Source organism: Patiria miniata, unplaced genomic scaffold, assembly GCF_015706575.1.
Source record: "Patiria miniata isolate m_02_andy unplaced genomic scaffold, ASM1570657v1 HiC_scaffold_10, whole genome shotgun sequence".
NCBI lineage: Eukaryota > Metazoa > Echinodermata > Asteroidea > Valvatida > Asterinidae > Patiria > Patiria miniata.
Genome location: NW_024037048.1, coordinates 2,407,544 through 2,424,772, shown reverse-complemented (window position 1 = coordinate 2,424,772; position 17,229 = coordinate 2,407,544). Strand labels below are relative to the sequence as shown.

Below are 17,229 nucleotides of genomic sequence, written 5' to 3'. Positions count from 1 at the left end.
ATTTGTGGTGCTCCCGTTCGGGTTGTCCACTTCTCCGCGGGTGTTCACCCGGATCGTGAAGACGATCAGGGCGGCACTGCGGCGACGAGGGGTCATGATATTCATGTACCTCGACATTTGGCTAGTAGTGGGTCGTTTGCGGGGGGAGACGGAAGCGGCGCTCCAACTAACATGGCACCTTGCTTCCGACCTCGGATTTCTCATCCAGTCCCCTCAATCCCATCCAGTCCCCTCGCAGGTTCCCACCTTTCTAGGTGCATCCCTCGATCTTTGCAGGGGACTAGCCCGTCCATCGGAGGACTGCCTGCTGAACCTTCGGCAGTGCGTGTCCCACTTCCTCCCGACGGTAGTGGCTCCGGCCCGAGCCTGGCTCAGGCTGTTGGGCCTTATGGCCAGTTTGGTGGACTTGGTGGATTTTTGCAGGTTGAGGATGAGACCAATTCAACTTCACCTGCTTTCATTCTACAAACCCCGTTGGCACCCGATCGACCATCTGGTGCCCACTACGTCTTGGCTAGTCCCCCACCTTCGTTGGCGGCTAGTCGAGGCCCATATAACGCAGGGCCGCGTTTTCCGCCCGCCCCGCCTGTCGGTACTTATCACGACCGACGCGTCAGGGTACGGCTGGAGGCGACAGGTGGCGGGCGTGTGGGGCCCCGAACATCAATCATCCCACATCAACGTCCTGGAAATGCTGGCAGTCGCCAACGCACTAAAACATTTCCAGTCGGACGTCAGAGGGCAAGCAGTCCTGGTACGATGCGACAATGCCACAGTGGTGGCATACATCAATCACCAGGGGGGCACTCGGTCAGGCCATCTGTGTGCACTAACGTGGGATCTCACCCTCTGGTGCATACATCACGGGATAGCACTGTCGGCATTCCACATCCCGGGCGAAGAGAACGTCACAGCCGACGCTCTCCCCAGAGGCTGGATCGCCCCGACAGAGTGGTCGCTGCTCCCATAGGTGGCTCAGTCGATCTTCTGACTAATCGACCGGCCTCATGTGGACATATTCGCGTCGCGAATGAACAATCAGCTACCGATCTTCTGCACGAGGGGCCCAGATCCCAACGCGTGGCAGACCGATGCACTGTCGGTGCGGTGGGACGGCCTCATTGCCCCGTTCTGGCCCCGCCAGCCGTGGTTCCCCCGGCTCGTCCAACTCTTGGTTCACCGCCCGGTAATTCTACCGAGGAGGGCCGATCTCCTTTATCAGCCCAGCTCGGGAATCAGTCTCCAGGCTCCGGGGGATCTTCACCTGACGTCCTGGGTATTGTCACGCGATCCCTCTGCTCAGCAGGCCTTTCGCGACGAGCTGCAACAATTGCAGCCCAGTCCCGCAGAGCCTCAACCAGAAAGGTGTACGATAGCCGACTACGCCATTTCTTTAAATGGTGCAGACGGCAATCCATTCATCCCCCCAATACTTCTGTAGGGGAAGTGGGGGATTTCCTCCTATACCTTTTTAACAGTGGGCTCACGACGGCCACGGTCAAAATTTATCGATCGGCCGTTGCCGCGATCCATCAGGGGTTTCCGGACGGTTCTTTCGTTTCCGGCAACCCTGCAATTAGCCAACCTTTAAAGGGGATGTTTAATACTCGTCCCCCAGTACGCACATTAATCCCATCTTGGGACCTCTTCAGTGTACTATCCACACTGGCGAAGGCTCCTTTTGAACCAATGGATTGCTCACTTTGTTACAAATCTCCATCAAAGTAGTTTTTCTGTTGGCTGTCGCTACGTCCCGACGACGTAGCGAACTACACTCATTATCGGTGCAGACAGGACACATCCGGTGGGAACCGGGAGGTGTCCGCATGATCCCTACGGCCGGTTTTCTTGCAAGTTGGAAGCCTTTACGCCCCCAGACATCTTTGTCCCGGACATCAAGTCTTTTTCGACCGAGACAAACGACAAGCTTTGGTGCCCAGTTCGAGCACTTAAGTGGTATGTCAACCGAACGAAGTCACTTCGTACGGGACACGGAAAATTGTTCATCACAACGACCCCGCCCTATGGGCCGGCTTCCCGCGATACAATCACCCGCTGGATCGTGACAGCCATCCGTTCCGTACTGGGCGGCTGGCCAGCGACCGAGGGACCCATTTGAGCGCATGAGGTCAGGGGAGTGTCCACCTCGTGGGCCTTTTTTAAGGGTGTCCCCCTAGGTGACATCGTCAAGGCAGCCTGCTGGAAGAACCCTAACACGTTCTCCGAATGCTACCTGAAGGATGTCCTCCAGGCAGATGGCAAGGCTGGAAGAGAAGTGCTGAAGGCGGCCAGTCGAGCCTCACAGAAGCACTAACGGGTGAGCATATAAATATATATTTCTATGGGCATTAAGTCTAATGAGGTGTACCTATCATGTGTTTATCCCCATAATGGTGACACCCCCCTGACCTTTTGCACACAAGCTTTTTGGGTTCCACCTACGAGGTGAAGCCTAGAGCGTCTTGGGTGTTTGGTTTTTGTTTGGTGGTGTTTGCCTTCGGACACGCCTCATGTCCTACACCCCTGTAGACATACGGTAATTCGCATATACCCTCCGCCTTACTCGGTGCGAGTCTATGCATAGGTAGTATTCGCTCTACAGGTAAGTAGAGTGATGTAGACTCCCCCCCCCCCCCCCCCCAAGTAGTGTGGTTGGGGTCTGCGAGCGAATACTTACCTGTAGAGCACCCCTCCCTCCTTCCCCACTATACTCGATTCCTTGAGTGCTTACGCAGGTAACGCTTGAGAAAAAGAGGACGCTAACGTAGTGCGCATGTCACAGGGCGTCGTGGGTAGGACACGTGAGGGCGCTATTGTGTTTAAAACTCTTAGCAAATTGCCTGCCGGCATAGGGAACAATGCATAGGTAGTATTCGCTCTACAGGTAAGTATTCGCTCGTGGGGGGGGGGGGGAATTTTTCAGAGCAGTCTCATAGGGTTTGTGCACAGGGTGTTGTAACGAGTTCCACTCGGAAGTATAAAAAAAAAATTACTTTTGATGACACACCCCCTCAAAAATCTTGCCTCCAAGCTGAAAACACAAGCAAATTTGATTTAAAAAGTCAGGGAAAGTGGCCCTGAAATGCCTCAGATTTCACCACAGAGCATCTGGAGTCCAAAATTTTCCGTGGCCCTTGAGCGGGCCCCGTAGTCACTGTAGTGATAAGGAAATAGCCCAAGCTGTTGAAAATGAAGCAATTTTGACAAGAAATTCCTCAGTCAAGTTAGTAGACTGGGGTTATCATCAGCGGTATCAGAAATGCTGTGGACAAAACGTGATCATGATGGAGGTACATGTAGGTCGGCATGGTTGGATGGGTTTCACCTACACTAATATTTTGCCTTTGGAATGTCCACAATAACCGCATTTCAAAATTTGTGGTGCTAAAAAAAAAGCTATGTACTCTACAAATCGCCTTTTTTTAACATATAATCGCTTGCACGCTTGCACGCGAGGTCAAAAGGTCAAATTAAACACCGCCGCCATATTGTGGGACAACGATCCACCGCGCAGCTTGAAACTAAAGGTTACGCCATGGTTACACATACCGGTAATGGCAGGACAACTGAAGACTTCGATTAAATTGTCAACATATATGCTGACTGCCTACCACCTTCAGAGAAAGCAAGATACATAAAGAAAGCAAGCCATGTTGGTATTGACCCTTATGTCATTCCAAAATGTGAAAAATCCTCCCAACTCGCAGACCTGCCCGAACTCAATTCAGTGGACGTGATGGCGTACCTTATTCATGCCCCGAGCCCGTACACATCGGAAAATTTCCGTAACTATAAATCGTCAGAGGCGTACAACCAGTTCCTCAATGGATGGGTTTCGGATGTGGCAACTTACAAATTAATTGGTCGGAACAACACAAGAATAGTGACAGGACAGGTAAGATATTTATCGGACTTTTTACGCTAAACAATTATACTGTCCGTGCCGCCATCATCATGATCATGGGCATGGCCATGATTTGGGTACATACTCGGGTTGGCGGCCAGTGCGGCACCATCCCGCATACACGTACTGTTTATGTGGAAAACGGTTGCTCATTCCCACGGTTTCAAGTTGTTTTTTTCTTGACTGACAAAACAGCGATGTAATGAGGTAGTGATGGTGAACTGAAAAGAACTGTCTCAGTGTATAATAATTAATACCCTGGATGAAGGTTATTTCCGTTTGGAACAAAAAGTCCCTGATGTGAGAGATGATGACCAGGATGACTGATACCTTCACTTGTGCAAAATTAAATTTGGACACGTCTGAAGCAGACAGCAAAATGGCCGCCGTCCAAATGAGTTGTGCACAATTGTGGTTTTTTTTTCAATATTTTTATTTCATGAGGAAATAAAGGTATCGCAGTTAAATTTTGGATATTTTGTATTGGCTGAACATATGTATTACAAAATGTATGCACTCCAAGGATTTACAGAGACCTTTACTTAATTGTTTTACAAAGTCTGCACTACGTTTTACTCCTAACATTGTTTAATACGGTCCCTATAAATCATTATTTGACCCTCAATTCTCATTTCAAAAGCCATGTACTTTAAGTTTCTTTTTAAAGTGGGATTAAATGGTGATGATTGCAAGAGAGGTTCTGTTATGTCAGACCTAGTGACAATATGGTTCTCTAATCTTCTGGAATGTAGGTATGTTTGAAAGTAACATTTTTTGTTCTGAGAAAACTATTGTGTGCACATCAAGGAATATTTGTGTGGTCCTTGATTGAATATGCCTTCTTTTTGCTTCCCTCAATTCTGTCAATCTTCAGGTAATGCACTCACAAACACCAGGTGCTAAACCTTACCAGGCGTGGTGTGTTGTAGACAGCCCTGGAAGTATTCGCAGCGCACACTGCAATTGCAAAGCAGGCCTCGATGAAACTTGCAGTCATGTATCTGCTGTTCTATTTGCCATTGACGCTGGGATTCGCATCAGAGAAAAATCAACCCCCACAATGGTCAAAGCTTACTGGATGCAGCCAGGAAAAAGGGAACTTGATGCACAACCACTTCACAGCATTGACTTTTCTTCCTCCAAGGCTAAAAAGAGGAGGGCAGACCGTGAAATTGACCACAACGCACATGAGGTGATTTCAGTAACCTGTTCTAACACACAACCTGATCGGATGACGAAGAGTGTAATTGCTGGACCGACTGAGGATGAACTTAGTTCCTTCTTGCACAGTCTTTCAGTGTCAGGCATCAAGTGTGCGGTGCTTTCAGGGTTTGAGCCTTATGCAGATGCATTTGTTCCAGTTGAGCAGAAGAAGGAGTTTCCTGTGATACTGACTGACCTGGCCGATCCAAAAACTTTCACATGAACTACACTGATTTGCTCAGGAAATGTAATGAAATTAATATTACAGTGTCTGCAGAAGCTTCTAAAAATGTGAAGGCGGAAACAAGAGACCAGTCAAAATCCAAGATGTGGTTTCGCTATCGTGCTGGTAGAGTCACCTCCTCCAGGCTCGGTGCAGTTTGCAAGACCAACCCAGCAATGCCAGCTATGAGTCTCATTAAATGCATGCCATTGCTATCCAGACATACTGAAGTTCTCTTCACAAGCCACAAGATGGGGATGCTGTCATGAAAAGGAGGCCATTGAAATATACACCGCACAGATGATGCAGACACATGAAAACATCAAGGTGGAAAAGAGTGGTCTGGTTCTGAACACCATGTATCCATTTTTTGGTTCTTCACCAGATGGGATTGTCAACTGTAGCTGCCATGGAAAAGGTTGTGTGGAGGTCAAGTGCCCATACTGCAAGCGAGGCCAAACCATTGATAAAGCTGCAACAGATCCACAGTTCTATCTGCAAAAATCAGACAGTGGGGAACTCGAACTTCGCAAAACACAACTACATGTACTACTACCAGGTTCAATCTAACATCAATGAGGTATTGTGACTTTGTTGTGTGGACAAGCAAGAACAACAGCCTGCACATTGAACGACTACAACCAGATACACTGCTATGGCAGGAAGCAGTGCAAAGAGCTGAGCACTTTTTCAGGGTAGCCGTCTTGCCTGAATTAGTTGGCAAGTATTTTACAAAAGTTCGAGATGTTGAGAATCAGGAATTTCACCCAACATGTGGCCCAACAAGTTCATGCTACTGCGAAAAGCCATCAGAGGGTGACATGGCCAAATGTGGAAATCCAACATGCAAATGAAGAGAGTTTCATTTGAAATGCCTCGTACTAAAGAACATGCCTAAAAGGAAGTGGTTGTGTCCACAGTGCAGAGGACTTCCTCAGTTCAGGTGCAAAAATAAGAAATGTCAGCATGAATCTCTCTTGTCTGAATCACTTCATGTGACAGAAGAATGAACTTTGCTGTACATGCAAAATATTGATACCATGTTTTCAGCAAAACATTACATTTGACATTCAGCTGATGTATATGTTTAGGGATGGCCAACAACTCCATTTCCGTTTTGGGTTTTGGAGGCTTTTTGTGGGGAATGTATTTTTGTTGTTCCTGAAGTCAAAAGGAGACACATTGTCTTTGCCAGTTGTAGTTTTCATTCATAATGCCACCTAAAAAGGCATTTTGTTATAAATGTAAACGTGTCTATTCTACAGTTTACTGAAGAAGATCCCATCTGTGTATACCCTAGCTCAAAACCTTGATACACCATTGACAAGTTGCTAATTGGTGTAGGTGAACAATTTTGCTTATTTTCTGTTTGAACAGTTTTGAAACAGCAGGTCTTTCTTTTCTGGGGATGCACTTGTAAAATGTTGGGTTTTGGTCTGCTAACCCTCCTACTTTAGCTGGCAAATGAGGAAACACAGTGTCACCAGTCAAAATCATTTAATGGGCTGCTTTTTCTAACAGAACATCCACAGGCCTGTGCTGGGGAAAGGGGATGCTGTAGTTGCTTATGCACACCCCCCCCCCCCCTCCCCCAATAAGAATGAAACCAGCAAGGATTTTTTTTCCAATCGCCAAATAACACAATTTGGACTGAAATTTAGGAAAGCCAAAAATAAAACACGAAATCCAAACTGTGTTACAAAATTCTTCTCTTTTATAAATTGCTGCCTACACTTACATGTATGGTCACGCAGGCCCCCCCCCCCCCCCCCATCCCACCCCAGCTGGAAATCCTGAAAACAGGCCTGTTCCTTGCTTACGTCGCATAGGAAATACATTTTATTTTGTTTGAATATGACTGCTCAAACAGTAGGAGGGCTTAAGGAAGGCAGTGGGAGGGGACATCTGCACCAAAACTTGTTGAGGTTTCAGGTATTGGTTATGACAGCTTATGGAAACATTCTCATCAACAACCCTCGCCCCTCAGGATCCCCTAACAAATCCCAAGGAGACTGTTAATCTACTAGGAAATATGTATTTTTTTAAAGTTACTTTCGGGGAATAAAATTTTTGTTCGTCAAGTCAAATGGAGATACATTGTCTTCTAAAGCCATTTCTAGCTTTCATTGATAATGACAAAACATTAAATCCCAAAAGTGTTCCAAGATTCTTTCCATATAAAAATTGCTGCCTATGCATTATGGTCTTGGCTTTAGAAGACAAGCTGTAAACAACTTCTATTCTACAGTTAACTGAAAAAAAATGCAAGAGTAAAACTTGACATTAATGTAATTGTGCAAACCTCAGAACAAGAAAAAGAAACAGCTCAAAATGATAACTCTAGGTCTACTTCACTCTACTTACCTGTAGAGCAACACTACTTATGCATATTCCCCCTACCGGCAGGTATTTTCGCTAAGAGTTATATACAATAGCGCCCTCTGGCGCCCTACCCATAACACCCTGCGGCATGCGTGCCTCGTGAGCGTCCTCTTTTCTCTTAGCGGCAGGTCGGGTAGGACGTGCGTGAAATAGCTCGCTGTTTGCCTCGTCATTTACTACCCTTTTTTGCGTTTAAGAGAAGTATTTAATAAAAGAGTTAGTAATCATTAGTTTGTAGAGTTTCATCATCTTCTTGGTTTCATTTATTTCATAAATATGAAGCGTTTGGGGAGGGCCGATCTGTCACTAACCGTTAGGGAGAGCTTTCCCACGGGACGGACCGAGTTCTCGGGGGACTCTGCCGTTAACGCTCCGACGTTACCGCGGCAGCAGTCTCTCGTCCGGCACCCTCAGCCACAGTCGGCTGGGGGAGTTGGCAGTTCCGCCGATCAGTTAAGGGGACCTCGGTCACCTTCTCGGGTCAACTCGGGCGGAACACCCAAACTAAAGGCACACTCCGGCAAGGTTCCCCTAAAACATATCGCCTGTGCCGGAGCAAAGCCTAAGAAGGGCCGTCAGGGCAAGCGTGGCTCGGCAACGAGCGCCGCTTTGGCACCTAGCCCTCCCCCGATCACGGGGCAGCCCGAGGGGACTAGCCGTCACACTTCGGTGGGCTCTAGTCACCCGTGCCCTCCCGACACAGTGCCGAACACCACTGGTTGTCGGGATGGGCTATTGCACGGGCTACCGGTCCGTCCAGCGCTTGCTCAGCCCACGGCGCCTGAGGCGCTGTCGGCCGGGTGCATTATGAGCGATACGGAGCCGGTCGCCCCGGGGGATCCCGGGCCGACGGCCCCCGTGCTAGCTCTCTCAGAGGGACTACTCTCGTCTTCGGATTTTTTCCGTTGTTCGGGAGTCCCGATGCCCAGGTGTCTTCCGATTTTCCTGGTGGACACACCTCGGGGCCGTTCTTCTACAAAGAAGAATAAGAAGAAGAAGGTTGCACGTCGATCGCACCGTTCTTCTTTGGGTTCTGACGACTCCTCTGACCGGTCCCGCCTGGGCAAACGCTCCCGGGGGGAGGACGCGGTTTCTAGAGCAGATTTCCTGCAAACTTTTCAGTCGATTCCCGATACGCTATCGGCTATGTTGGCAGACCGCCGGGCGGGCCCTATTGGGGGGCCCCCTGCAGCGGTGGACTACGGCCCACAACCATCGGTCGTTGGGCCCGCATCGCAGTCTTCAGTCACCGGTCACGCTTGGGTGACCCGTGAACAAAGGGACTTACTGCACAGTTAGCCGTGCTCCTGGAGTCTTTATCTGCAGTGAATACTTCATAGTCCTCATTCATTGGTCACGATTGCGTGGCCCAAGCACGACGAGGTACATGTACAAAAATGAAAAAACACATGTTCATACATGTACATGTACACATGTATACCACACATGGTTGCGCGCTATACCGGAAGCCCGGCCTACGGCGAACGGGACTTCACATTCGCCGGCCGTGGACCACGGTCGCGTGGTCCAGAGACAACGGGACCTACCGCACACAGTTAGCTGTGCGCCAGGATCCCCGCTTGTGTTGAGTTTTCACCATAATATTATGTATATTATCTCCGAGGGTGTTGCCCAGCCACTACCGCGTGGTTCTGTACAACTAGTCCCTCCAGACGGCTCTCAGTCATCGGGGTCATTTTGGCCTTCGCATTCGGCTGATTCATCCGACAATGACGGAGAATCAGACCGGTTGCAATGGCTGTCCATCGCGGAAGCGAAATTCCGTTTGCTGCAGAGGGACATTACACGGGTATTTAAATTACCCTCCGCCGATGAGCCCCCTCCGCCCGATTACAAAAATTTTCAAATCAAGCGCAGGACGGGCTCCAAATCTAACAATGACAAGGTGTTCCCCATACCTCCGTTGGATCAAATGTGAAACACATCGACAACGGACAAAGTGGTGTCCTTTTCTCAGGCGGGAACGGTTTTATTATTTTTCTAATCCGGCCGAGTTTGTTGCACCGATCCCACCGCGGCATACGCTACCTGGATGAGGACTCGGTTTTTCGGCCCACTCATTACAAGCCTTGCAATTGTTCTCGGCTTTATTATCGGTCATACATGTACATGTATACGTTTTATACACGTACATGTATTGCCAGGCGGGCACGTTAATGAAACGTCCGTCTTCGTTCAGTTGCGAGCCGTGAACTCTGTAGCCCTCTACATTAAACACGGTTGGGTGACTCGAGGACAATGGGACACACCGCGCAGTGCTTATAGCCGTGCGGCGGTGTTTCTTGCTGTACTGAGATCGCTACATTTTTCATGTACATTGTACATGTGTGCATTACTTGTGTATGTACACTGTCCATTGTCTCCGAGGGAGTTGTTCAACAGCTGACTGTGGCCGTGTGCAACTCGTCCCTTCAGATGTGTTTTACGGTTCTCGTTTACGGGGTCTATTCGACTCTTGCAGGCATGTTGTGGATCACATTCGAAAGATTGTGCCTGTATTCAAACTGCCTGCTGCTCTTCAAGCAATAATGGGATCATTACCGTTTTCCGTTAGCGAAATTCGGTATTTTTTGTTGTTGTTGTCACATCTTCCCTCTTCAATGCAGCTAAGTACAAGCTGCCAGCAGTAGAGGGACCCCATTATTCAAGTGGCTCTTCGTAAATAATACTTGCAGAAGCTTGAATACACTTTGCAGTGGAATAATAAAGTGGGTTCGGCGATACGCGTTCAGCCTCCCTCTTTACCCTCATTAAGTACATTAGGTTTAATGTTTTAATCTTGACTCGACAGTCTTAGCGGACGTGTTGACCGCTATTTTCTTTATCAATTTCACAGTCTGCACTCAGTACTCTATAATTTTACACGAGTGCAGACCCTAGCAATCTTGGCCCGCCGGGGTAACATGATTGATGAACTGTTTCTCCCGTCAAAGGGCGCCCGCCAAAGATTCGGGTCCCACCTTTTAAATTTTTAACGGACAAAGATCTTTTCTTTTGCGGTGGATATCGATGTTTACATCCATATTGGTCGATGTCGACTACATGTGGGCCAGCGCAGGTGAAGAACAAACAGTTTGTTTTCTCAACTGCATACCTCTTGAAGATGGCCCAGATGTTTTTGTGGCCGTGCTAGCAACATTTGCTGTACGCCATGCCACATAGGATAATGTAACAACGATTTCGATTCGGCTTCAGTTGTTTTGATGATTTCCATAAGTGACCTACCTGACTCATGACGACCTCCACCCATCTGTCTCGTAGGAGCTCGTCAGAGAGATTTTGAGGCTGACATCAATAACATCGGGCCAGCACAGTGTTGCGCCCGTCTTGTATTTCCCTTGGAAAGATGTTGATGAGATTTAGTCGACTGTCTAACACATCAGCATGGGGAATGAGCCCTGGCCTGAGGGGTACACAACTGCAACTCATTTTCAGGCCAGAGCACTGAGAATTTCACGGTTTTCAAACCAAGATTCTCGCTGCAACTTCATGGTGGCTCCATCCAGCCATTTTTTCGCCTCACTCCTGGCCTCTGCTCAGATAGTAAAGGCGATATGACTGCGCCGTGGAAACAAAGATTGGTGGCATTCACCTATTTGCTTGTATCGGCCCAGTCCTCACTGCATTCAGTGCAGGCCATGACCTGACTTGTGCAGTACCTCCTGTGATTCGGCGTTGCCAACCTCACAAGGGTGGGCCTCTCACAGATTGCAGCCTAATTCATTAACTGTCATGGCGAACATGTTACCCTGCCAGTTAACGGCCCACCACACGCATCTAGTGGCGGATTGGTGAGGCCCTGTGTGTGAGCATCATTCAAGTTCCATTAACATACTTGAGATGCTGGCAGTCTCGGAGAAACTGCGATGTTACTTCTATATTCGGTGTTGTGCCAGATGATCCTGGTTCGATGTGACTTTGACACAGTTGTAGTTTACATCGACGACCAGGTGGGTGTGGTATTACTGACAAGGCTGGAGAGATTATATATATCGGCTTCAACACGGAGTGATTTATTGACAATCGTCTGATCGTTTTACAGGGAGGTTTCACACATAACACACGAGTACAATTGTGTACGTTGCATACGTAACCAAGGATAGACATGAATAGACTTGTACCAGTCATGCGTTATATCACAACACCTTCCCCCTAAAGAAAGTATTTTTCTTAAAACTTTTTGTTTGTTTTTTTGTTTTTTTTGTTTTTTTTTTTAGCCTTAAACTTGAATCATTCCAACAACTTTTGATTCTTTAATAAAAATAAAACATATCAACTGTCTTAATGCCTTTATCCTCCTTTTTTTTCCTGGAAGGGCCGACTGATCATGCACTTTTCTGACTGAAATTTAGGACGACTAATGCAGCTGATCTAAACATGTTTTTTTTTGTTTTGTTTTTTTCTTTTTCTTTTTTCTCGAAAACTAAACTTACAAGGTTGACTTAAACCTTAAACTAAACTTATAGTGTTGACTGAAACCCAACATTTAACTGATCTGGTTGAGGTATGTTATGTGAGTCATAGCTAAAGTGTTTAGCACGATAATGCTCATGTTAACAGAGTTATAGTGTTTCTATCAGACGTTCTGGGCGCCTGATGGTGCGGGTGGATCTTCTCAAAGTTTGTTCCCGAAGTGATCGAACAGGTGTGGCATGATCCTGTTTAGCTGGCTCTTGTGCCTCAGTCCCAACCAGATGTTCAGTGGCTAGCTGTAGAGCCAGTTCCTCCTCCAGCAGTTCAGGATCAATCGATGTCTGGTCCGGGGTACTGTGTCCTTTCGTATGGCTCCTCTGTTGCGACGTAAGATCCAGCCAACGTCAGTCTTGATTTCGTAGGATCGGGGTGCCAGCTTGCGGAGAACAGTGGCTCTCACTGTCCATAGTCCTGTGCGATGGTCTTGCACCCTCACTCTGTCCTGTGGGTGAAGTGGTTTCAGCGGATGTGCATTCCTATCATGCACCTGTTTTTGTTGTTTTCGTCTCAGGATCTTGTCGGAGACCACACCTTGTTGCACCTCTGGCTCCAAGCGTTGTGGATGAACAGGTAGGGTTGTCTTAACACGCCTGTTCATTAGCATCTGACTCGGGGACAGCCCATTTTGGAGTGGCGTAGAGCGATAGGCTAACAGAGCTTTGTGAAAGTCCTGTTTTGTTTCCTGGCACTTCTTGATCATGTGTTTTACAGTTTTGACAGCACTCTCTGCCAAGCCGTTGGATCTTGGGTAGTGTGGGCTTGAAGTATGATGTTCAAATCCCCAGTCTTTAGTGAAGTCTGCGAATTCTCGGCTGCCAAACTGTGGTCCGTTGTCTGAAATAACCACATCTGGCACGCCATGTCGAGCAAACATTGATTTCATGGCATTGATTACAGCTTTGCTTGTAGTGGTGGTTAGGGTTACCACCTCTGGATATCCCGAGTAGTAGTCACAGACAATTAAGTACTCCTTTCCTTTGACGGTACCAATGTCTGCTCCAACTCGTTGCCATGCTCGAACTGGTATCTCATGTGGATTTAGTGGTTCCACGGTTTGACTGGGTTGATGTTTCTGGCAAGCATCGCATTGGCTTACCATGTCGCTGATTTCGGCGTTCATGCCTGGCCAGTAAACGACATCACGGGCACGACGGCGGCATTTCTCTATTCCCATATGCCCTTCGTGAACCTTGAGCAATACATCTTTGCGCAGGACTCGAGGGATAACGATTCTTGTACCCTTGAATATGACATCCTCGGCCACTGTCAGTTCAGCTCGAATATTCCAGAAGGGGCGAATGTCACTTGGACATTGTTGGCTCGCCTCTGGCCAACCCTGTAGTATTACCTGCTTCAGGTTGGTCAGCTGGTCGTCAGCTTGAGTAGCTTCACGTATCTGCTTCATTCTGTTGTCAGATACAGGCATTGTCTCGATGATCATGTCTACAAATGCCTCGACGACATCATCAAGGCTTTGGACTTGTGCTGCTTCCCCTTGATCAGCATTTCGGTCTGGTGCACGCGATAGGGCGTCTGCGACCACCAGTTGCTTCCCAGGGGTGTAGACTACGTGCAAGTCATACCTCTGTACCCTGAGCAGCAACCGTTGCACTCTGAGTGGGCAATCGTTCAGTGGCTTCTTAAACAGACTGATGAGAGGCTTATGGTCCGTTTCGGCCTCGACCGTAGCTCCGTAGATAAACTGATGAAAGCGCTCGCATGCGAAGACTATCCCAAGAAGCTCCTTCTCTATCTGCGCATAGCGAGTCTCTGCGCTTGTCATGGCTCTCGATGCATAGGCCACGGGCGACCACTTGTCGTCATGAAGTTGCAGGATCACTGCTCCCAGACCGTCCTTACTTGCATCGGATGACAGGCGTATTGGGCAATTTGAGTCATAGTACTGAAGAACTGGGTCCGTAGATACTGTAGCCTTCAGGTCGCTCCATGCCCTCTCCTGTTCTGGACCCCACTGCCATTCATTGTCATCTTTCAGCAGTGCTCGAAGCGGGGCTGATTTTTGCGAGAGTCCCGCGATCCACTTGGCCAAATATGTTACCATGCCCAAGAAGCGCTGAAGCTCTTGCTTGTTTTCGGGTTTGGGCATGTTGTTGATCGCCGCGACTTTTATCACCAATGAATGTGAGCTGTGTGACGCCAATTTCACATTTGCTTCTGTTCAGCTTCAGGTTCACTTGACGTGCTGTTTCAAGTGTCAGTCGTAGGCTGCGATCATGGGCCTCTTTGGTTGCTCCATAGATGATGATGTCGTCAGCGAAGGTACTGACACCATCGATTGACTCGAAGATTTGGTGAACAGTTTATGGTAGACCTCTGGTGCTGATGATATGCCGAACGGTAGTCTCGTATATCTGAACCTACCGAACGGCGTGTTGAATGTACACAAGCGACTGCTTTTGTCGTCTAGTTGAAGCTGCCAAAATCCTTGTGATGCATCGAGTTTGGAGTAGTATGATGCACCAGCGAACTGTGACATGACTTCTTCTCGTGTGGGCATTTTGTAGTGCTCTCTTTTAATGGCACGATTGAGATCTCTCGGATCCATGCACACACGAATGTCTCCATTCTTTTTCTTGACAACGACTAGGGAATTTACCCAGTCGGTAGGCTCATCCACTCTGGTGATGACGCCAAGACTCTCCATACGTTCAAGTTCTCTCTTTAGACCATTATGGAGTGCGAATGGTACTTTGCGGCAGGCATGTACAACTGGCTGAGCTGTCTCATCAATGATGATTGTGTGCATCCCTGGCAAACAACCCAGTCCTTCGAATATGTCACCGTATTCGTGTAGCAGGTTCGCGTAGTTGTCGTTGGGGTTTGGGTTGCTCCTGATTCGTGACAGCACAGGCTACTTTGACAAGCCCTAACTGTTCGCAAGCTTGTCTGCCCAACAGTGCTTGTTTATCACCTGGGACGACGAAGAACAGCATTTTGTGTTTTCGTGCTGCATGGTCCACAGTCACTACACACTTGCCTTTGACGATTATCTGGCTGTGGTTGTAGGCTTTCAGTGTCTCTGTGGCTGGGTGTAGTTGTGGCTTATTTTTCAGCCGACTGAAGTCTGTCTCTGTCAAAATGTTCACCTGTGCCCCTGTATCCAATTTGACAGGTATGATTGTACCATTCATAGCGAGGGGAAATATCCAGTCATTTGCTTGTGTCTTGACTGAATCTACTGTAATGGTGTCAAGAAAAAAGTCAGTGGACTCGTCATTGTCTACTGTGTGCACTTGGCCCTGTGCGCGTTTCTTGAAGCAACACTTGGCAAAATGATTTTTGCCTCTACAGTAAGCACATGTTTCACCGTACGCTGGGCATTTTCCCGAGACATGCCAGTTGTCGCAGCGTCTACAGTGATGTTTGTCACTAGTTTGTGCTGCTGTTGATCATTTCTGGGCTTCCAGCGACTGGGCTTTCCTTTAGGTGCATTCTGTGGCTTAGCTGTTGCCTGGGGTTTTCTATTAGCTCCCTGCGGTTTTGGTTTTGCAGATGGATTTTTCTGCACGGCATGGACTGTTGGAGTTGTTGATTGTAGCTCCTTTGAACGCTCTTTCACTAGTTCAGCAGCCTTGCAGATTTTGACTGCTTTTTTCAAGAGTTAAGTCTTCCTCTCGAAGCAGGCGTTCTCTGGTTACATTAGCGACGATGCCACATACCAGTCTATCTTTGACCAGCGAATCCTGTAGTGTGCCAAATTCACACTTTTTGCTGTGCTTTTTCAGTCTAGTGAGGTACGCGTCAATGCCTTCACCAGGTTGCTGGCAACAGTTATTGAAGTGAAATCTCTCCAGTGTCAAGTTGGTCTTGGGGGTGCAGTATTTCTCTAGTTTGGCCATTACTTTCACCAGGCGCATGTTATCCCCTTCCTGGTCGCCCTCTTCATCCCATTTGAATGTATTGTAAACGTCAAGGGCTTGCTCACCGATAACATGTAGCAGGATCGACGTTTGTTGTCTGTCGTCCTTCTTCGATGCCCCAATTGCATCGATGTATAACTGAAAACGTTGTTTGAACCTTTTCCAGTTTTCCGCCACATTACCGGTAAGTTCAAGTGCGCTTGCTGGTGGCGGCAGTACATCCATCACTGCAAGAATAGTTTATCTATTTTGTGCACACAGTAGCCGAAAGCAAGTTCACACACAGTGTAATGTTTGTACGATAGGGCCTACACTGTAGCATGCGGTATTGTACAGTACGTAATACACACGCTGAATGTACGTGGAATTTTCCAGAATAAGCGACAGATAGTCAGCCACTTTGCACCTATTTTCGCTGGTTTTGCAGTCACTGTCTCTACTGAAATACCTGTTCAGGTGAGTCCCAAGGGTCCTTTAATACTTCTGACACCATGTGGTATTACTGACAAGGCTGGAGAGATTATATATCTGCTTCAACACGGAGTGATTTATTGACAATCGTCTGATCGTTTTACAGGGAGGTTTCACACATAACACACGAGTACAATTGTGTACGTTGCATACGTAACCAAGGATAGACATGAATAGACTTGTACCAGTCATGCGTTATATCACAACAGTGGGCAGGCAGCCTGCACACCTGTGTACAATCACTTGAGAAATACCCCATTGGGGTTTTTTCCTCATAGCTTCTTGCTTTCGACGGTCCTCCTCCCAAGCAAGGACAACTAACCACATGTCAATCTGACTTGTTTCATGAACTAGTCACAGATTTCCAGGCTAATGCCTGAGGGTTCCTGACCCCTGTACATGTACATGGCACGCGAATACGATGGTGATGAAGACGGACAGGCTACTTATATACACCTTCCTGTCGTCTTCCTCTTATCCATCGGGTACTTAATCAACTGGAGCAGAAGGATGACAAGGTCCTCTTCTTAACTCCATGTTGACCTCATTGATTGTTTTCCAGGGTTATAACCATTCCCTTAGTTCACCAGTGGAGGTACAAATGTTCTTCCGAGCAGAACAATATCTCTGTTCCAGCACAGCTTGGTTTTCTTCACCCAGCTCCGCAGGAA

The 17,229-nt window shown here is 47.8% G+C and overlaps 1 protein-coding gene across 1 annotated transcript; it reads right to left on the bottom strand.

Moving 5' to 3' along the window:
* Window positions 1-14,421: 14,421 nt before the first annotated feature.
* LOC119740089 (uncharacterized protein K02A2.6-like) lies at window positions 14,422-14,973 on the bottom strand. The gene has a single exon (XM_038215294.1). It carries the CDS (start codon window positions 14,971-14,973, stop codon window positions 14,422-14,424), a length of 552 nt encoding a protein of 183 aa, XP_038071222.1.
* Window positions 14,974-17,229: the final 2,256 nt, after the last annotated feature.